Genomic DNA, 22,281 nt, shown 5'->3' with positions numbered 1-22,281 from the left:
GTCAGAGAGGAAGAGAGGTAGTTTTGATTGGAGGAAAGAAAAACATGGTCATACCTAAGCAGAGTGGAGAAAGACAGCCGAGGGTGAAAGCAGCGCTTCGGGCTAACTTGAGTGTCGGTGTCACTGTCTCCCTGAGGTGAAGAGCGTATTGTTCAGTAGAGTACATGAGCTTTTCTTTTTCTGTTTTGATTGAATTCACTGAGACCTTTTTTTTGACCACAAAGGAAAGAAAGAACAGGACAAAGAATGAATGCAATATTATCAGTAGAATAAAAGCAGCATCAATATCAGCAACAGCAACGTAGAGAAGGAAAAATAAGATACAAAAGGAGAGTACACCCTTGCAGTGTTGTGCATTCAAGTCGTGTCTAAAGAATGCCAACAATCACTATCGTCATACCATGTTCATGTCATATGTTCAGGATTTGCAAGCCTTTATATCACTGGACAAATCAAGACAGTTGCATGGCAGCAGAGCTGGTCGTGTGCAGGTTAAAAAATACTGTGCATTAACAATATAACACATCCCTGTTTGCTTACTTTTAAACCAAGTTGAATATGTCAGAGTTTCCAGAAAAATCTTCCAGATTTTTCCAGTCGCAGTTACAACTTGGATGTTCACGTGAATGCTACTTGTTAGTACATGGCGGTGATGGTGGCAGTTAAAGCCTGTAACATGCTGAATTCAGCAAACTAATGATTATTAATATTAACAGTTATGGTAAAAGCTCCACATATGGTTATCGCTTAATATTAACAACCTGTTTTATCTTAATGATAAAAACAATAGTGCATATTTGACATTAGCTGTGTCCCAAGTCAGGGGCCGCATCCTTCCGAGGATGCTGTCTATGACTCTGTGGCCGCAGGCAGCAAACTTTTTCACAAAAACTCGAGGTTTTAAGGCTCTTAGTTTTAACCGTTGTCCCGTTCAACTGAGCTGAAACCTAATATTTTAACTTAAAAGTGTAATCCTCAGGCTCTCTGTCTGCGTTGTTTTCTGCTATATTATTTTCATTATCGCAAGGAATTTGGGACAGGCCCAAGAAAAGAAGGCAGCATTTGTTGGCTGCATTTGTGGGAGCCTTTGAAATGGGACAGAACTGCTATGGGATAGAACTAAGCCCTTCTAAATGACTTGATTTAATCACTTTATTGTATTTCTCCTCTCTTCTCCTGATAGTGTGTCATCTAAATGTAAGGGTGATGCTGTATGGTTTATTATACCTATTTGTCCATGATGTGGTAATTAAATAAAACCATCAAAAGCCACACAATCAGAATCACACAAGTAAGCACCTGACTACTCACGAATTCGAGAAGTGTGGGAACTGGGAGATAAAGAGGTAAAATAGTGCACTTTTTGCAAAGTGTGATATGTTTCTATTTGTCTCTCGGCTGTTTTCCTCACTCCTGCTCCACATCGTGCCCATCATTTCAATTTCATTTCATGTTCCTTTTTCTTTTTTTTTCTCGGCCCACCAGGCTTGCAAGAAATCTAACCCTGTGATTTCAAACATTTTTGCCAGCTCAGACATTCTCTGAGGGACACCGCTGAATGGAAAATGCTGTTACTGTACTGCTGTGTGTAGAGAATAGGAGCAGCCTTGACAGCGCTCAGTCAGAGGTCAGGAAAGGGACTGACAGCTTTACATTGATAGCAGTGACTCAGAGGACCGGATGACTCCTCCAAACATCAGCTTCCCTCATCAACAAAGGGACACAAAGGTGAGCCAATGGCTTTTTCTGAGACTAGGCCATACTGTGGCCACGTGTCTAGACGTTTTTCTATAAGATTCTCATTCACAGTAAAATATTATTTTCCTCTTTTACCAGTTGTATTCTGCACTCGTTTTATAAATGGTACTGCAGGGAATAAATAGAAGATAAACCAAAGTAAGATTACATAACTCACAACTTCATGCATAGAGTAGTTTATGAAAATAAGGTTCACACATCCTTACATTATAACTGCTATTATTAGATGTCAAATGCTATTTGAAATTTTCACCTCTTTCATCATGTGCGAATCTCACATTGTTTCACCCTACAGATATCATTCTGTGTTATATACAGCAACCTATTTTCATCAAATCTAAAACATCATCTAAAATAATCTAATGAAGTATATATATGTATATATTACATATATACATACATTTACATATATTATTTCCAAGTGGTATGGTAATTGTAAAAATCTTAATGATATTCCTACTTACCTGTTGCATTCAAATAAATTCACAATTTCACAATACTCTCAATTTATAATGATATATTGTAATCCATTGGGTCTGTCTCAAGCCTCTGTAAATAAGAAATTAGATGAGTGTGAGGGGGGTAACACAAGCAGGCGGTGGTTTCCTCCACAATCCAATTACATACAGTATGAAAGCAATCTAACAAGCATTTCCTTGACCTTTTCCACACGCAAAACAATTACAAATCTAACAGTATAGAGGGTCATCTTTGTTGCTATATTTTATTTATTTATTTATCTATTTATTTGTCTCTTATGCAAGTTTAAATAATTTACAGAGCCACATTTGCCTGTGCACAATGTTATGTTCGTGCACCTGCAAGTTTCCAGCATTACTAAAAGGTATTCCCTGCCAAAGTCCATTTATACTTCCCAACTATTTTTATTCAAGCCTTAAACCATGCAGAAATGAACGTAGGGGCAGAAAATAGGTGTGATCCACTGGCAGAACATTTTTGTGTGTTATTTTAATTGACATAATATTAAACAGTTTGTTTTTGAATGTATGCAAACAGGTGAGTAATCTATATACCTACGTGGGCGGCAGAGAGTACATATGGCTGTGTTTTAGTGTACGCTCTACCCATGCTGTTCTCAGCGCTCGAAGGTAAAGGTCTCATGAATGATTTAAGGAGCTTTGTGCACCTATTACAGCCACTCTTGAAAAGCCCTGACCTGCAGTGTGTGTAAGGTCTCTGGGGTAATTCCAATAGATTTGTCTCTCAATTCAACCGCATTTTCTGGTTGAGAAGTTCCAGGACTGAAGCGATTCTGTGAATGTGTGAGCAATGACACAAGGATAGCTGACGGCTTGGTAAAGAAAAGACTTGAAATGCCATTTTTATTTCCTGAATAAATGCATCCATTGATTTCTCCATCTGCAGGTAAACGCATAAAAACACCATATGGAGGAAAGACACTACTTTTTTTATACTATGTGTTTCAGTAGGATTTCCACAGGAATGCAAGCAGAGGGAAACTAACACGATTATGCATCAATAAAGATTAGCAGAACACTGATGGTAAAACCTGTGTGGAAGAACTGATACCAAAAACAACATGTCAGAAATTGAATATTGCTTTACACTGTGCAAGAGAAGTCATACCAACATTCACACCAGCATTATTGACTTTTTTAATTCTTTTGAAAAAAGACAATCATGGACATATATTTAATCAGAGCATTTACAAATCTAGAGTAAAATACAAATCAGGTGTGTTGTTTACAAGAGATACTAAACTCTGGGTGAGTATTTTTTCACATGGGGGACATTCATGTGGGCATTCTGTGTATGAAACTCCTCCAGGTTTGTTGTATAAATTGTATTAAACACCATTTTTCAGCTGTTCATTTTTCTGTCCAGCTGAACAAGATCTCAGGATTCACATGATCACTGCAAATTATATAAAATAGTCAATAAAATGAAAAGGGAAGGTTAATTTACTAAAATATAAACCTGTACAATGATCAAGCAACTATTCTGATTGGAGTAAGAAAAGTGGAAATGTTCCTCTCAGTGGGACCTCAGAGCCAAATGTAATCATTTCTTCTTCTTGTGTTCCCCGGTGAAACGGCGTCATTTAAGGAACTTTAATTTCAGTGCACCTGCACCAGCTGAATGACTTTGGGACCAGTGTGACTCACTGAAAAATAACATGGTAGATTAACAATATACAACCTTTGTGTAAGATCTACGCAGGAAATAAAAATTACTGCTGTCAGGTGAAAATTGATTTTTGTGTTGATATTGATTCTACTAGAATTGAAAAGGTCATCTATGATTTGAACATGACAATAATTAAAAAGCCACTAAAAGCAAAGTCTGTCCCAATGAGGTTTTCATCTGACAGCAACAATATAGTTGTCTACAGAACAGAAAAATAAGGAAGTAAGTTTAAGGATTTATTAAGGAAGAATTTTACAGTCATAGGCAATAATTAAATGAAAAAGTCCTCTGTGTCATACTTATCCTAAATATTTTATCTTTAGGCATTTATGGCCCCAAAAGAAAAATAATATAATTCAATAGGCTGCAGCATTGCAAATGAAAAATATAAGGGCCACAAACATCTCTATTTTTTCTAAATTTGCAGTCAATTCTTCATGGATGTTTATTATACATTTTAAGTGAAGGTATGTTTCATAACCCACAGTTATAGAGAGACAAAGTCATGAGGTGAGATGACATTCACTCTATAGCCTCCATTTCATTAACTTCAATAACGCAATTTAATGTTTTCTTAATTGCTTTTGTGAAAATCGAACCATGTTTTTTGATATTTCGCTCCATATTCAAAGTCAAATCGCCATCCACTACAGCACTTGCTATTAGAAGTAGAAACCTTTATGATTTTAACAAGTTTAACAAAGTGTAGCAGCGTGGGAACATCATCGAAAACTCACCCATGGTCTCTTCTCAAATCATTTTTTCCATGCAGTAGTTGTATGTTCCCTCCTCCTCTGTCCTGCTATCATTACGAACAAGTTTGAAGTAAATCGCTCCCTCTTCTGTCCAGCTGGGATGTTTAGCTCACAAATGTCTGGGGCATATGGGAAATGGTGTTTGCTAAAGGCCACTAAAACATTTTTTAACATTGCCTACAATGATATTAAATTGTTTTCCAAAAAATGTACCATACTTATCTAAACACATCAAGTGAGCCACACAACATACTGTTGAGAAAGGCTCAGCTCCAAGGCTGGACTTCTGGCTGTTAGCAATGATAAAAATGTGAATGGGATTTTGGGGTCTGTTCGATTGAGAACAAAACAGAGCCCAAAGTTCTGGTTTCACTTTGGCTCTCTATATGACAATTATTTAGTCAATTAAGTTTCTGTTTCTTTACCTGTCACGCTTGTCAACCCAGATTTACCACATCTACCATTTGAAAAGTTTTTTTGCAGCAATGGTCCAGTCCTTGATTTCAGTGGTAGTCAAAGACAGGCCTCTCATTTCTATACAGTGACAATCTGTTTTTTTTAGCTGAACTATCACTTTCTGATTTTATCAGCTGTCGTTATAGCTAGCTAAATAAGCTAACATTAGCCTCACAAGTTGGTGTGTTCGGCAGACTAATTCATATTTTCATGATTTTTTTTAAAAGAAGTAAAAGGGTCTTAAATATGTAGTTGATGGTTAGGCATACACACGGCTGGCTACATGATACTGTGCTAAAAGAGAGAGGCTGAAGCTAAAAGATCTCAGGCAAAAAGATGGCATCCTTCCAACTTGACATTGCCACTGACTTTGGAAGTAATGCTGGGTGAGGTTGCTGTCACTGCAGTGTATAGTTTGCCGGACATGATAGCATTTGCATCTTATGTTTAATCCAATTCTTACACATTTGTACTTGTATGTTTGTTTTTGGAGAGTTTCTTTTTTTTTTTTATAGAGGAACCACTATTCATATTCTTTCTATGAATTATCGGTCTAACTACAGCCCCATGCACGCTGCTCCAACATGTAGAGTAATCTTCAGCGTCACAGGAGACCTGCTGTACATATTTACTGCTGCTGAGGTTTGACTGGACAATCCCTGTTCAGGGTTGCAGTTTAGCGAACATCAGTTATTTTCTAAACTTTGTATATTTCTGTTGCTTTTATTTTTTATGCCCACTAAAAGCAAAGTACATTTGCTAACAATCAAAGCACAACCTCCAAGCTTTAACAAATGCTATGGACAATATTAGAGCTCCTGGACTTAAGTCACCAGGGGTCTTGAACATTGACCTGAAATCAATGACTGATGTCAACAAGGGAGAATCAGGCAGGTGGTCTCTCTGTAGACAGTGGCACATATTGATTGAAGAAAGTCCATGGAGAAAAGAAAAGACTGCAGTGACAGTAGCCGATTACACCAATACATTCCAGTTTAAACAATGTGTTACAATGGCTCACATTTTTTTTTTTTTTTTTCTTCAAATGTTATCCGGTCATTTATTTCTATGTAATTTAAATGTTAAGTCTTAAAGTTTGATCATGACTTGTTTGTTGTCATAGCGGAATTTTTGTCTAGTGTAGCATCTGAAAATCATTTTACTTTTATTACACTGACTGCAGTTGGACAGTTCATGTATTGTAGGATTAGCCACTAAAAACCATATATAAAAATTATATTTTCCGATGTGATTGTCCAACAGTGTAGCCGTCCTTGAACTATAAAGTGTCAAAACTCTTAAATGTGGATCTTATATACGTTGACCTACTATGTCCTGTATGGTCAATCCTTAAAGGGCTATTCAGGTTTGTTTGCATGAGTTTACCTGATTTACTACCTGCATCTCCTACAATTGTTTGTACTCGATCCATTCTTCACTTCCAGTCATCTACTGGTTGCAGTTTATTTTAGTAAAAAAAATATTAACCTTGGTAGGCTAATGCAGTTACAAGCAGAACCCACATGGAACTGATAATGTGAGTTTGGTAAATGTTGTTTTTTTTAAGGTTCTCTTCAGCAAACATTATTTAAGTGTAACGTTTTCATTCCTGTTTCCAGCTGATTTACCACATGAGGACAACATGAATTTCTTTGTTTTTGCTGTGGTTATCTTTCATATGCAACTCTTCTCAAGTTGGTTTTAATATTTTACTAATATGAACTGAAACCAGTGGACATCTGTAGGTGGGAAATCCGGCTAAAAAATTTTATATCTCTTTAAAAATAGCTTGCAGAAATGATAAATATGTGGGATAGGATTGGTAGTTAAAGGGCTACTTGTTCAACCAGGTTGTCTGTTGCACCACCTCTGGCTAATCTAAGGGCTCAGGCTCAGCATCCATGCAGGTCTCCCAGGGATTACGTGGCATGTGGGGCATGGAGATGAGGAGCAGGGCGATTCCACTGAGGATGAGCAGGGTGAAGGAGGCGCAGGCGCAGGTAAAGGACCAGGAGTAGTAGTATTCAATCCAGATGGTCTCATCACTGTCAATCATACGTTTGACAGACTGGCGCATTACCTCAACAGAAATGATGATGCAAAGACCTGTGAGTCAAAACAGAAAGAGTGGATTGTAATGGGCTGTAGGAAGCAGATGCCTCACTTGCGTTCATGGCAATTGTGTTGTCTAAATTGTTTAATCAAATGCTGTTACAGTTCCACATTTGCACTACATGATTGTCACTTTTATTTTACCTTTGAATCTGTAACGTTAAATGTGATTTTAGATGGGAGATCACGCCCATCACAGTCAATTTCATACTTTTAGATATTGAAATGTTGTCCCAGAGCTGCAACAACTCTATCAGCACTTGCCCCCTTCAAAATAATTGTCAGTGAAAAATTAGATTTGTCAACTCTGTTAAATCAGCAGTATCAGTAATATTCATCTCCAAAAGAAAAGGTGTGCATGATAATGACACTGGCACACTTCATTTCAAGTTGAGCTGTAACCAAGAGACAAGAGGCACTATAGACGAAGCATGATCTGTGATTCACTTCATCTGCTATTTCTGACCTGCAAAGGCAAAGAACATCCCAGCAGGCCGGAGCAGGTAGTCCCGCCCCTTCCCAAAAGAGAAGGTGACGCAGAGGGTGCCCAGGATCATGAAGAACAGACTGAAAATGGCGATGGCTGCTGCTGAGATATTGTACTCTGAGGAAAGAGGAGAAAAATAGAAAAAGAGGAAGGATGCAACAGAGACAGCAAGATCATGAAGACAGATTAAAAAAAACAGTGAGGGAGGAATATTGAGGGAGTGGGTAGGAACAGAAGGGGAGATTGCAGTATCGTTTACATAATAATTGTTTCAATATTGCACTCTGGCGAGTTATGACACAGATAATTAGCCTTTAAATTAGCCTCACTTGAAAAACAACAGTCATTTATCCAAACTGGCAATAATGCCGTTTGCATGACAGATAAGATGCTGCAGGCTTATAACAAGATGATTAGAACATCTCTCCCTCCTTCTTCCTGCCTGCCTCCCCTCCTGTCTGTTTGTCAGATAAAGATAATCTAGTCTTTCCTTCTCTGTAACACTCCAACTGTGATAGAAATGATCCTTGGAGCAGCCTGTGCCGTTTCAACATCACAACTGTGGAATAACTCTAATGTGTACAATAACCTTCAACTCAGCCTCTCCAGTGTAGGTCGGGCTTATTCTGTCTTAGTCTGTTTGAGGACTGGTGGTCTGGGGGTATGCATGTGTGCAAAAGTGTGTGTGTGTGTGTGTGTGTTTATGCATTTCCTGTGTGCATGTTTTTTCTCTCTGTTCTGTTACATCAACAGATTTGCAGCTTTATTTATCATTTATTTCTTAAAATTGTATTCTGTGTAGCGGGGCCGGTCAAGACTGTCATTGCTCTTCTCTCTAAAGCTGCATCCCCCTGCAACAGTTTTTTTTTTCTTTCACCTATACATATATATGTATATATATATGTAAATATATATAGTGTATAATGTACCATCCTGTCGACCTTGCACCACGTATGAAACCCTTTTAGATTTACAGTTTTCAATGTGTGTCTTCACTGATTTCACCGAGATATAGTCGTGTCCTGTACACTGTACTGTACATCTACTGCAATTTATCTCAAACTTCGAGAGTGTGTTCCTTGCATGTTCCTCAGTGTCTGTCAGAGAGCTGAAAGGGTCAGCTCACCAACGTAGGAACAAAGGCGCCGTTTCCTGGAAATACGTTTACTTTGAACATAACAATCTCCCTAAAGCAGGGAAGATGAGAGGATAGAAATCAGAGGATATTGCAACAGATTGTTTTCTTATCTGAGAGATGGTCTGCACTGTAACTGAAAAACAGCATTCCAGGCAGCATTAGCATTTCCTACAAAATGTAGCTGCTATTGCAAATTAGTTGTGTGGGAAAGGAACTGTAGAAAACACAGGTTACAGTGTTTGTATATTGCTGGGGTCTTACACATGACGTGTGTGTATTTCCTCACATGTTGTGCGCCGTATTATGTGGGTATGTGATATGTCAGAGCTTATATCCTTATAGAAGATGCCAATTTACTGCACACCTCTTTTCCTTTTACTTCCATTTCTGTTAATCTTTTTCACACCGACAGAAAGTTGGGTCCGAAAAAAAAAAAAGAAACAGGATCTGTAACATGTAGTCTGGGAGGCAGTGAGCGGGCACCCACCTTTCTGGGTCTTGACTTCAAAAACTTCAGCTTCTTCCCCCGATGTAAAGTGTTTGAAGTAGGAGCAGTTTTTCGCTGCAGAGTAAGACAGGAGGGTGAGAAAAAGGGGGAGACAGAGAGAAAGAGATGAAACAGGAGAGTGAGAGACAGCAGATACAGTAGCTCAGGTTGCGTCTGTAATACCAATGTAAATGTTAAATCTCTTGGTGGATCCCATTAGAAATCTAACAAATACACATACATTAATGAGGCAAACAGCTATTGGAATTCGGGGTTGGTCTGTTGCTACTCCGTGTATTCCGTTACTTCATTTTCAGCTAGAAAAGTTATTCAATCATTACATGTTCTTTAAAGGCCTTATGTCTTATGTGTCTAGAAACCTTACATCTCTGGCAAAAATGATTTACCCATTTATATCCTCACAATTTTGTAAATAAATATTGTCTTCCTTGAAATCAAACTGCAGTTCTACGGACTGATGCCTCACTGTATTATCTCACAACCCAGGAGATTAAGGCTCATGAATGCTTAACCAGAGTGGATACGTGCAAAAACCCAGCAGCTTGAACTTGTGCCACTTTGGTTGAAAGACATTTTTCTTCCCCATTATGTCATAAAATGAAGTATAAAGTGTGTGTTGTGTGTTATCCAAGCATAAAACCACATATCTGTCTTGTTTCTAAATTGGTAAAGAATCAGCATGCACAACTGTTACGGTTCGTCTTTGGCTGTTTGATCAGATGCACGTTCAACGCCGCCCTCCATATCACAGCAGTGCTTTGTGACTTGCCGTCATCCTAGAATAAAATATCTCTGTCCCTCATGTTGGCATGTGTTTGCATCTCAGAAATGAGTTCACACCAATTTGTAAACAGCAATGATACATTTCTACACTTTGCTGGCCCAAACTCTAGTCCTTTGACCACAATCTTCAATATAGCCTCATATAGAAAACAGATTCCTGGGTGCAGTCATTTCCCACACATCCATTTATCTATTTGTCTCAGGGCAGCTGGGCTGGGAGGGAGGGGTGAAGAGGACATAAAGGCCAAGTAAGTGTCCCCTCTTTCTTCCACTCACCATCCTTTCTTGCTGAGATTAAACCCATAAAGCAGGCAGGTGCTCTCTCCGTTGACACAGAGATGGACAATGTTTGTGTGTCGTGTCTGCTTGTCTGCATGTGTGTGTGTGTGTGCGTGTGTGCGTGCGCGTGTGCATATACTATGTGTGCGTATGTGTGTACCAGGCAACAGACGAGCTGTTTGTTACCCAGGATGAGAAAGAATCACTAAAGAGGTAACCTAGCAACAGGCTGCTGCAGGTCTTGGCTAGTCCTATCTATTTACTCATGTAAAGGCATATCAAGGGGAGTGTGTGCGTGTGCATTTGGTGGATGTGTGTGTAATAGCATGCAACCTTAGGTGTGTGTGTGTGTGTTTGAGGGGACGGACATGCTGGCAGTGGGGGGAACTGGGGGTTGGCTCACAGAGCAGCTTGGAACTGCAAATACATTTTTTTCATTAGCCTCTCTCATCTCTCTCTCTCTCTCTCTTAAGCTCTGTCAGGTTGGACGGCCATTTTCAAGTCACTCCAGAGATGTTTGATTGGGTTTGAGTCGGAGCTCTGGCTGGGCTACTCAAGCATATTCACAGAGTTGTCCCTAAGCCACTCCTGTGTTGACTGTTTGCTTAGGGTCATTGTCCTGTATGAAGGCGAAACTTCAGCCCGGTCTGAGGTCCTGAGCTATCTGGCCCATTATCATTTAGGATATCTCTGCTCCTCTCAGCTTTCCCTCAACCCTGACCAGTCTCCCTGTCCCTGCGCTGAAAAACACCTCCACACAATGATGCTGCCACCACCATGCTTCACTGTTGGGATGGTACTGGGTAGGTGATGAGCAGTGCCTGGTTTCCTCAGTCTGTGAGTCCTTTAGATGCTTTTTTTCTTCTTCTTCAAACTCCAAGCAGCCTTCATGTGTCTTTCACTGAGGAGAGGCTTCAGTCTGGACACTTTGCGATAAAATCCAAATCAGTGGATTGTCTCGCATCACAGGATCTCTGCAGCTCAGCCAGAGTGACCATCGGGGTCTTGGTCACCTCTTTTACCAAGGCCCTTCTCCCTGGTTGCTCAGTTTTGCCGGACTGCCAGCTTTAGGTAGAGTCCTGGTTGTTCCAAACTTCTTCCCTCTAAGAAAGATGCTGGCCACCGGGCTCTTGCTTTTTTTCCTGATATGCATTGCCCTTGTATAGACAGGTGTGTGCATTTCCATATATTTGGACAGTTGGATAGTCAAGGTGTAGAAACTAGTCTAGATCAGAGATGATCAAGAGAAATGGAGGCAAATGAGCCATAAGTTCAAGTGTCATAGCAAAGGGTCTGAATACTTGTGTCACTGTCATATTTCAGTTTTTCCTTTTTGATAAATTCTGTTTTCATTTTGTCATTATGGGGTACTGAGTGTAGAATGAGGAGGGGGGAGTGACTTTAAATGATTTTAGGCTGCAACATAACAAAATGTGACAAAAGTGAAGGGGTGTGAGTGCACTGTATGTGTTTGGGTGAAGCTATAAGATTTACTCTTGCCCTACTCTCTATGAAGACTATTATCTGCTCACCACACTAAGACAAAATAGAAAGACCTTTGATTTATACTAACGAAGCTTCAAAAGACTGAGCCACTATTTTTCTGTGATTCGTGATTGAAGAAGGATAATGTCGAGAGCAGTGAAAGAAAATGATTTTTTAAAGGTAATAATTAGCCTAATTGACTGTTCACTAAGCCCACCCTCCTTAGTTACTGTTGCTATGTCTGTCAATTTTTCCTTTCTGGCATGGCACAGCTAAAGCAGTTGCCAGATTTGCCACTCAGAATTTGCAGTACATTTTGAGACAACAGATCTTCCATTTCACACAGACGTAAACAAAAGCATAATTTCTAGCTGTGGCAACTTAAATATCACCTCTCACTTTTACGAGAGGAAGGGATTTGTGTATGAGGCCAAAAATAATGCTATTTAACATCACTTTGGCTGGAGTTTCCGGTGTGTGAACTTCCCCAAAGCAAACGAAAAGAAAGACATGGCTAACATTACACTTAATTCCCATATACTAGCACCTTAGCTCCCATGCAGTGGATGCTCCAGTCCTGAACAGGTATTTTTCCAATGTAACTGAGACTTGGTCAAGTCCATGTGACTGTGTTGCACTGAATGAAGCATGTCCTCCTGGTTTTAATTAGTTTCAGCAGCCAGGAGGTGGTGGAGGTGGTCTGGCAGTTTCACAGGGAGAATTTTAAATGTTCCTACAACTCAGTTGGAAACTTTTCATTTGAATCACTTGGTTTTATCATAAATGGCAAGCCCCCACTACTTTGTGTGTTATACTACAGACCCCCAAAATCTCACTAATAAAGCAGTCCCTCCTTCCACAGTGCTACTTAGGTTTCTTAGCCTGCCCTCAATGCAAAGTTTGCTGATAGCTTTCATAAGGCCTTCCCGCCGCATCTACACAAATCAATAAGCATGATTCAAATATGTCTTCAGAAAAATTCAACTTCAACAATACATGTGAAGGACTTGCCTCCATAGAAGCTGTAAAAATCCAGAAAGTCAAATCAACTCACAGCATGCCTTGGCTGAAAAACAACACCAGGGAAATAAATAGAAAATGCAGACAAGCAGAATGGAAATGGAGAAAGGACCCTCTGGTAGTTTCTCATCAGATTATGAAGTAACTAATGTATACCTATCAGAAATCAATAAAAGAAGCCAGGTCATGACAACAAACCCCGGAAAGTCTTTTCAAAACCATTGACTTTTAACCATTGAATAGAACTTTAAGCCCCTTTCATTAAGTACCAGAAATGACACAATGAAAACAAATTAAAGCCTTCATCGAGTCCTTCAGATTTTATTCCTGACAGACTTTTCAAAGAGGTTTTTAACACTGCGGTTCCAATTCTAACAATTGCTTACTGTGTTCCCTCTTGCCTTAAAGTGATAGTTCGGGTTATTTGACGTGGGGTGGTGTGAGGTAGTTGATTGTGAAAAACTTTTGTTGCCAATAATGTGTCATAAAAACAGATTATACTGTTACTCTGTAAACACTCACATTTTGTCATGAAAGAACCCAAAGAAGTTTAAAAAAGTAATCTGGCGTGTTTCTTAAGTCTAGATGGTGAACATTCAGTGTGGAGGAACACATCTGGGAGCGTATCATTGACCTTGCAGTCCGGCTAATGGGGAGATTTAGTTCCGGGGGGGGAGAGTGATTAGAGCGAGGTATCGCCTGTCATTTTAGTTTCACCTCTTTCCATTACGCTGCGCAGCCTCCTCCTCTCTTTGCAGCTTCTACTATACACTTCTTCTTCCTCGTCTCCTCTCTCCCCTTTCCACCTGTCATTATACCTGTCACTTCAACTTTCTTATTCATTGTTCTTTCAGTTTGGTATTCTTATGGTTTTACTTTTCCTTTTTTCAGTTCTCTGCTCCTGCCGCCCACTTTCACATTTATCCTTGGAAGTTTTGAGGATACATGAACATCAAAAATTAACTGACTTTTAACTAAATTATTATGATATTTCCATCTTTTTACATATAATGACAGCTGTGCAGATGACTTGCACGTTTGCCCTGAAAATAGCTTTTATTTCTTTCACAGGACTTTCACAGAAGATGGGTTTTTTAGGTGATGAAAGGGGGGTTGTTCTTTTTCTAGCCAGGCGGAATGACCGACTAATTCTGGGTCAATGTGAATAGGATGGGTGGTGGTATTTGAATGGCTATTCCACTAGGAACTAGTGATAATTGGGACACAACAGCACAGGAGAGTCCTCATGGCCCTCATGATCCTGTATGTTCGTGTTCGTGTGCGTGTGCATGTGCGTGTGCGTGTGTGTGTGTGTGTGTGTGTGTGTGTGTGTGTGTGTGTGTGTGGCCTGGCCTTTATCATGAAATTCAAACCACTAAAGTTAGACTGTCATCATCACAATGGCCACAAACCGCATCTTAGCATCACATTATGTAAGTGATAGCATCTCTGAATATGTATTTCCTTTTTTGTGTTTCAAATTTACATAATGGGGAGTGATTCAGTCAAATTTTGAACCTCTCGCTTGTTTTCTGAATGCCAAATCAGCACCACACCTCCACAGTTTTGGCTCTGCACTAGAAACAGGAACCTGGCAGACTAGAGAGGAAAATGACAAAAAAAAAATTAAAAAATTAAAAATGGTGGTTCAAGGTGACATCTGTGTTTTTGAGGGTATGAATTGGGGGCACCAGCACAAGAAAAAAGCAGAGGAGGAAGATTTTTTTATTTTTTGAAGGTGTAAGTGCTCTGTAGAACTGAAAATGTGATGCTTGACCTCTTGGAAACTCTTAAACATCACTAATAATAAAATCCCTTCCTCCGTGCTGCCTTTGCGCACATATTGTTTGTGTAGGAACGCACACATGCACACAAAAGCAACATTTATATGCTCTTTATTTCCCAGCCGAGCAGCATGATGTGATCCATAAAGTGTTTGTTTGGTTTTTACAGCACTCAAGCTGTCATGCGTCATTTGTGGGAAGCTAATTTCAAAAGTCATTTGGGTTCACCGCTTTACTGCCATTGTTATGCAACCCGTCCGCAAAAGCAGTGTAATTTTGCCTATATGAAAAAGTGTTTGTGTACGCGCCTCTTGGCGACTAACGCTCCCTCTCTTTGGGAAAATGCAAATGCATGTTATTAAGTCCAATCACCGCTACTTGCTTGGGTATAATGCTAATCAAGAATGTAATCTGTTATAGTGCACTCTCGATCAACTCTGAATTTTTTTTTTTAACACCACTGTGCATTGCTTATGTGTTCAACACTCAACCTACAACACACATTAGATTGAGAAACAGGTAAAGTAACGCTGGTGTGGCAATTTTAGCCAGCTGGCCACTCCATTATAGGCTCTAAACTCAGTGGCCAATTACTTATGTAGACCCATGTAGTAGAGCTCTGTTTGCTTCCAGAAGCTCACAGACTTAAGCATCCTACAACATGCCAGTAAGAGTAGATGTGTACTTTTCACAGCTGTCTTGTTGCTAATTGAACCAAAATTATTACAGAATTTGTTCAGAACTGTCCAACTGCATTATGGGTTGAATTTTGCAGACCTTGTCATGAAGTGTTCATGTTGTTGCCTGAGGTTGGCTGGCTTATGAAGTGCAATCACTGGCACACGAGAACTTATCACATATGAAACACAATTATTTGGGTGAAATTTCACCCAAAGCATGCAGCCTAGCCAAGCCTTCAGCACTCAGCCAAGCTGCCACTCCTGATAGCCTTCTATCAAGGAAGAGGTAAACCACTGAGGTCAGAGAGCGGCTGTTTTTCTCTCTGTTGTCAAACTACACCAACTTCGCAAATCGACCAGTCGGGTGTCAGCAGAGAAAGCACCCATTAGCCTTTAGATGTCTTTTCTTGGCCACTGGAGGACAATCAGCAAACTGATAAGTTTGCATTTAGCCTTTTCCCCCCCACAGACATCGGCTTCACCTGGTGAGGACAGTCTGTGAAACTCACTTTCATAAAACAGAATAGAAACTGACCAACCGGCATCTTACCAAATCCCATCTCCACGTCACGTGTAGCGAAAGGCACGGACAGAGGAGTTGCGAACCACTCTGTGGCCGGGGACACGCCACCTCACTCGTAGATCCATCTCTGATGACACCGGGGCAACAAATGGGCTTGTATAACCAAAACTATTAAGCCTGGCGTGGGAGCACACAGCCACATGCCAAATCCCTAGACCTATTAGAGAATGACTCATTTTCTCTCATAATCCAAATGTAGAAACATCATGTGGTTGTGGGAATGTAGCCACAGGGGTCTCTAACTAAACAGCTGATATTTCTTTCAGGCAGCAGCAGCAGACTTAAGGAGGGTGGAGCCCTGTGCACTGTGCCGAAGTCCCCTTTGCTTTACCGAAAGGAAAGCTGCCAACACATGTAGTTTGTCAGATGGTCTCTTTATAGTCAGTCTGTCTGTAAAGCAGCTGGGAATCTGCACAGATATTCCGAAACCGTTTTACTGTTGCTGTCAGATTGTGAAGGTTGTATCTGGATCATTCATCATATTGGAGTTGGGAGTCTGTCAGCGACAATGTGCCCCTCTTTCACTCCACAGGTGATTGGCTTGTCAAAAAAATCTCCAACTACTGGTGTAAACAGAGTTTTCTGTCTCCATTTTACACCAAGAATGTGTTCTGGGGGTCATCAATATCCATGTACTTGTCGTATTATATGACAGGCAGCTGTCATACCTCTTGTCCGTCTCCTTCTCTGTCTACTGGCCCTCTTTTTCTGGTTCCTGAACATGCAATACCTAAAACGTAGTACAGTAACATCTCTCATGACTGAAAGCCCCCCTCCCTCTTGGGACACTGTAAGCCCCCCCCCCTTCCTTTTCCTGGACAACAGAGGCATCCCTCCCTCTATCCACCCATGCAGACTTCTTTCTTCCCCCAATCCTCTTCATCCCTCCCGAGTCTCCCAGGTGTACCCTAACTCATGAGCTGGAGTGGGAAGCCACACTTCATTAAGACCTGCACTGATCCTGAGGTGCTGGAGCCGGGGGATAAGTCATTGATAGAGTCAGAGTGAAATCTTTCTGTTAGGCTGCAAGGCACGCACACACAGCCAGAGGCCAGCGAGAGCAGCGAGACACCCAGGGCTGGCTCTCTTCAAGGAGTGCCAGTAATTAAAGCTACAAGACTATTTTGGAGAAGTGGACTTTTAAATACATGACGGAATGATTTTGAGTTACTTTTTTTTTAATCGCTTCACTGTATGCAATGTTATGCAAGGAAGGGAAAAAACATCCAAAACTGACTTGTGTCTTGAAGATTATCTTTGGACTTATTGACACTGATGCCGCACGCAGCCTGTCCCTCTTTTTAGTTTTTTTTTTTTTTTTTTTCCTTTTTAAAAGCTTTTGATGAAGTGAGAAGTTTGGCCACAAACGTTTAAACACTGTGCAAGTCAAGCTTTATCAGTGGCATCAGAAAATGCTGCTTGAATTCAGTGAATTCCTGCTCTCTTGTCAGTCTCGTGTCTGGGCTGATCAAAGCCAACCTCAGATCTGCTTTAAAACTGTCACTCAGACTGAACAATAGACAAAGAAGTTAAATAGCATCTTATGATCTTACATTTTAGAATAGGGAGAGTCAAACAGCATGCTGACAAATTATGTAACACTTCCGGTTGAGATCTGAGAGGCCACCCGAAAAAAGTGGCAGAAAAACGAAAGAAATAGGAGCTTTGCTTGGTTCTCATCTTACATTGAGAAACCATCAGCCCAGACAGAACAGATTCATGTTTTTGTCACATTAAATGTGGAGTATAGCTGCGATACTCTTCCATTACGCACTTGACTTCAGCTGTTTGAGTGTGCTTAATTGTCAGTCTGTTCAGAGACTTCCTCTCTGGAAGATAATGATGGTTCAGTGAGAGGCTGGCTACAGAAGTCTCACACATTCAGTCCAAACACAAGTTTGTGTTTCTGTGTATATATATATATATATATATATATATGTGTGTGTGTGTGTGTGTGTGTGTGTGTGTGTGTGTGTGTGTGTGCGTGCGCACAAGTATATTTAAATGCCAGCATATACAGTATACTGGCTTATGTTTGTGAGGGGGGAGAAAATAGCGGGATAGGACGGACACACAGACGGAGGCAGGGAGAGCATGAGTGGAAGAAAAGGCTGACACCAACCGAGACTGTTGATGTCCCAAGACTTGTGGGAAAAAAATAAATGCAGTTTTTCTTTGACTGTTTGTGGTGCATATACAAGGAAACGTGAAGAGATGAAACCCACATATGTCATAGTCAAGGCTTAATTCTAGCTGTGATTCAAGTGAGTAGATGGGTGATAGCAGAGACTTTGACCTTCATGTTTACACAGACGCATAAATATTTCTGAGCAGCTTCCAGTCCACTTTCCACCATAAGAAAAGAAGAAAAACTCCTCGCTGTGATTTTACATCCAGGATTATTTCAAGCCAGGGGAGCTGTCAGTCAGCAACTACACAACACATTCACAATGATGACAAATAAAACACATTTTCCTAAGCTCCATACCTCCAGGTAAGCTGATGGGGCCACAGCCTTTGCCCTGGGGGTCCGCCTCCACAATGAAGATGCTCTTCTTGCAGAGCCTCCAGAGGCCAAAGTGGGCTGCCTCGCAGGTGGCGTTGAGCTTCTCCACCCGTGGGCTGAGCACGGCCCAGTGGTCAGTCACCACCGCCGCCAGCATCGACGACATGCCAACCAAAATCACCACAGACGTGATCTTGACCTTGGTCGCCTGCTCCTCAAACATGTTGCTGTCCAGTGTGTGTGTGTGTGTGTGTGTGTGTGTGTGTGTGTGTGTGTGTGTGTGCGCGTGTGTGCGTGTGTGTGTGTGCGTGCGTGCGTGTGTGTGTGTGTCTGTGTGTATGTGAATGTGTGCACAGTTGTGGAGGTGTGTGTGCGCGTGCCTGTGTTTTTGCGCGCGTGTGTGTCTGTGTCTGTGACACGAGTAAGTGAAATGCTAGTGTGTGTATAGATAGAGTGTGTGTGATCGTAAAGCCTGCGAAAGACAGTCAAGGCTGCCTTTGTTTTTCTTCAGGTCCTTGAGGCCAGATGTTGACTCCAGAGGTTCCCCTGTCTTGTCTACAGCTTCACTACACTTCTGATGTCCTCTCCTCTCTCCTGTTCTCCTGTCCACGGCTCTTTCTTTCTCTTTCTCTGCCTTGTGCCTGGTGGTTGGTAAAAAGGGGCCAGATAGCAGTGCCCTAGTTTCTACCTCTCTCCTCTCTTCCTCTCCCTCCCTAGTCGCCGCTGGTGAGCTTAGGCCATTCAGCTTCGAGATGAAGATGTACCGGGAAGTGCTCACACCTATTACACCTATTATTTGACCATTCTGATGTCGGGTCACGATCAGACACTTTCATTTTAACAAAGTGTATTTGATTGTGAGCGATCCGGTTCTGTGCTTCCAACCACAACATCAAAGACAATGTGATGAAAACTCTTTGACAGTCCTGTTCAATATTTCAGTGCCATTCCAAATACTCCAACTACTTATCAATCCATCGTTTGTCTAGAACGTTCCCCGTCACATCTCTCTCGTATTCTTATTCAGTCTGATCCGTTTCCAGTTCAGTTGTCTCAGGCGCTGTGTGCCTGGGGACTCCTGGGGGGGAGATTTCCTTTATTAGTTGTCATCTGAATGAGCTGATCTACATATTTAGCCAATCAGCAGTCAAGGTTTGAGACAAGGGTCCAGCCTGATATCAGCAGCTGATCTAGATTTGGAAAGACAGAAAAAGGGCTTTGACTTAGGACATCTAAAATTTGAGATTTAGCCAGTTTATACAGTTTTAAATATGATTATTTAGGCAGCAAACAACAGATTTTTTGAATTTTATGTTTTCTTCTGTTTAATAAATCAGCTCTGTCATTGTTCTTGGATATATATGATCTTCCAGAGGCAATTAGAGTAAACTTTTTGCCAAAATCCTACAAGTGGCTCTCATAAAAGACTTTTCATTTCAACTCTAAGATAATGATCTGATGCTGCACTCAGATGCTATTGATGGCTTTACTAAAAATTGGGGGAGGGAAAAACTAAAAACCTGATACATCTCTGAGGCATAATCAGCCTTTCCCCTATGAAATACTTGAGTAAATGGACATGCTTTTTATAAACCACTGTGCCCCACTTTAGACAGGACTCTGGCCCATTTTCAGCCCTGACAACGCTCACGCAGCTGTGGCTTTTTAACACATCTGAAGCAGAGAGTGAAGGGAAAGGGTTTCAAGACAATGCAATGATGCTGAGACTTGTTTTTGTGTGTGTTTGTGAAAGAGTGTAGAACAGAGAGAGAGAGAGAGAGAGGGAGAGAGAGATAGAGAGAGGGAGGGAAAATGAATGTAATGTGAGAGAACCGAAGTGCTTTCTCCAAACACCATCAGTAGCTAACTGACCCGGGAAATTGATCATCAAAGATAAATCATCTCATTCACGGGCTTAAACAACAGAAACCCCACAAAGGGGGGGGGCGGGGTTGTGAGGAGATGAGAGACAGTTGTGTTCATTATCACGTTGCACCTGGATGCATTTGCAGCAAAACAGCTTTTTTTTCTCCCAGAGGACGAGTCCCTTGCTGAGGCTGTGGTAGCAACCGCTTGTCTCTAAGTGTGTAATAATACTTTTGGCGCAGCCTGTCTTACTGGGTGACCCTCTGACCTGCTTCATTTGCTCATGGCCCCCCTGGAGACTGTGGAGAGACCAAACGGCTCACAGCTGCAAAGTCTCCAAGCAACAGCCAGCAGTGTGGATGACAGTGGGCGACACGTCATCAGCGATACGAGCGGGGGGGATCACCCACCCCCCCCACCCCCTGTGTCAACAGAACAGGGAGGCGAAACACTGGAAACAGATGACAACACCTGGCAAGAAAGCATGAGTGCCACTCACTGGATCGTTATCAACATTACCAGAAATATCACTGGCAAGCTTTCAATACCATAACTGTCTCTGCAATGACGGAAACATACAAAATCACTTCTGCCGAAATCAGGATTGACAAGTCTGAACTCAGCAATGATTAACTTCAATTACAGCTGGCAGCTTCCCTGTTAGAATTTTTATTCCAGGATGAAAAACAACCTTAATTGGTGGCTAATTTTACCCATAGCAGAATAGATTGCATAGCCTTCAGAGAGACCCGCCTCTATTCATCTGCTAATGACAGGCAACATCACTCAAGCTAAATTAGATTACCCATGCCCTGAGGCCATTTCTATGAGGGTCACGTTAATATTCTTCTCTAAAACAACGGGATCATCTACCACACATGTTTGCCTTGGTGGCGCCACCCTCAACCCCATTTGACCCGTTCTAGCGCAAGCTTTGGCCATCGATCTACATGAGGCAGAGGTTCGGTGATGTGGGACAGTGAAATGCGAGTTAATGAGGACGGATTGAAGAAAAATGAAATTAGGTGGAAATTACAAGGGGCTGATATAGCTGCTGTACTGCAACATCAGATATTGCTTTCAAAAGATAATTTCCCCAGCTAGATAAACAGAACAGCTCTGATTCCTCTTACACCAAATGAAATCTCACCAGCATAATTACACATATGAGACAGGGTAATGTGTTTTCATTTATTTAATTATTTGTATTATATGGGGCACACCATACTTCACTGAATATAACTATCTGACTGCTGGGTCCATTTGAATTAGAGAATGCACTGTATTTTGAACTATGAAAACAGAAGCTGCTGTTATAGTTGCACATGACAAAATACAGAAACATTTGAAAAGCAGAACCAATGGTAAAATAATTCAATCCAAGAAGTGTAAAAGCTTGCATTTTGCTTTGAAAAGTAAAAACACTTGATGCTGTAAAAAGACATTAACTTCTAACCTTATTTCTCTGCCCACAATCCCTTCTTTCCTTCAGTCGGTATATTATATGATTCACACACATTGAGAGAAGAAAGGTTCACTTCGCCCACTGATTGAATCAGGTGGGAGACTGCTGAGATAAAAAAAAAAAAATGGCTTCATTTTGTCAGGTGGCATCTCACTGAGATAACACTTTGATCTAAGAGAGCTGCCATTAGTACTTACACTTATGATTTATTTCTTTGCAAAACGACGTGGAGACTCCGAGGCTGAAGTAGCTCGTAGCTCATTCGGAGATGACAGTGATTCTGTCTTATGCAGCGGATATGAAGAGGCATTCAGGACCCAGGAGAAGGTCGGCCACAGAAATCTGAATGAAACACTGCAATGGAAAACAGGTCCCACTGAGGTGAAAGTTTATAGCTGTAATTATTTGTGCATAAATCCTATATACATTTCCTGTACATCTGTATCT

At 41.0% G+C, this 22,281-nt stretch overlaps 1 protein-coding gene across 1 annotated transcript; it reads right to left on the bottom strand.

The window, feature by feature from the left end:
• Positions 1-6,690: 6,690 nt before the first annotated feature.
• Positions 6,691-18,820, bottom strand: cacng1b (calcium channel, voltage-dependent, gamma subunit 1b). Its single transcript, XM_023395231.2, has 4 exons — positions 18,486-18,820; positions 9,363-9,437; positions 7,717-7,854; positions 6,691-7,244 (listed from the first exon to the last, which is right to left on the bottom strand). The coding sequence occupies exons 1-4, from the start codon at positions 18,724-18,726 to the stop codon at positions 7,012-7,014; spliced, it is 687 nt and encodes a 228-aa protein (XP_023250999.1). The 5' UTR covers positions 18,727-18,820; the 3' UTR covers positions 6,691-7,011.
• Between the last annotated feature and the right edge of the window lie 3,461 nt (positions 18,821-22,281).

Source organism: Seriola lalandi, unplaced genomic scaffold (genome assembly GCF_002814215.2).
Source record: "Seriola lalandi dorsalis isolate HSWRI2012SDOR001 ecotype SW California unplaced genomic scaffold, Sedor1 jcf7180002054958, whole genome shotgun sequence".
Classification (NCBI taxonomy): domain Eukaryota; kingdom Metazoa; phylum Chordata; class Actinopteri; order Carangiformes; family Carangidae; genus Seriola; species Seriola lalandi.
The sequence above is the reverse complement of the archived record's forward strand: the minus strand, read 5'-3'. Positions and strand labels throughout refer to the sequence as shown.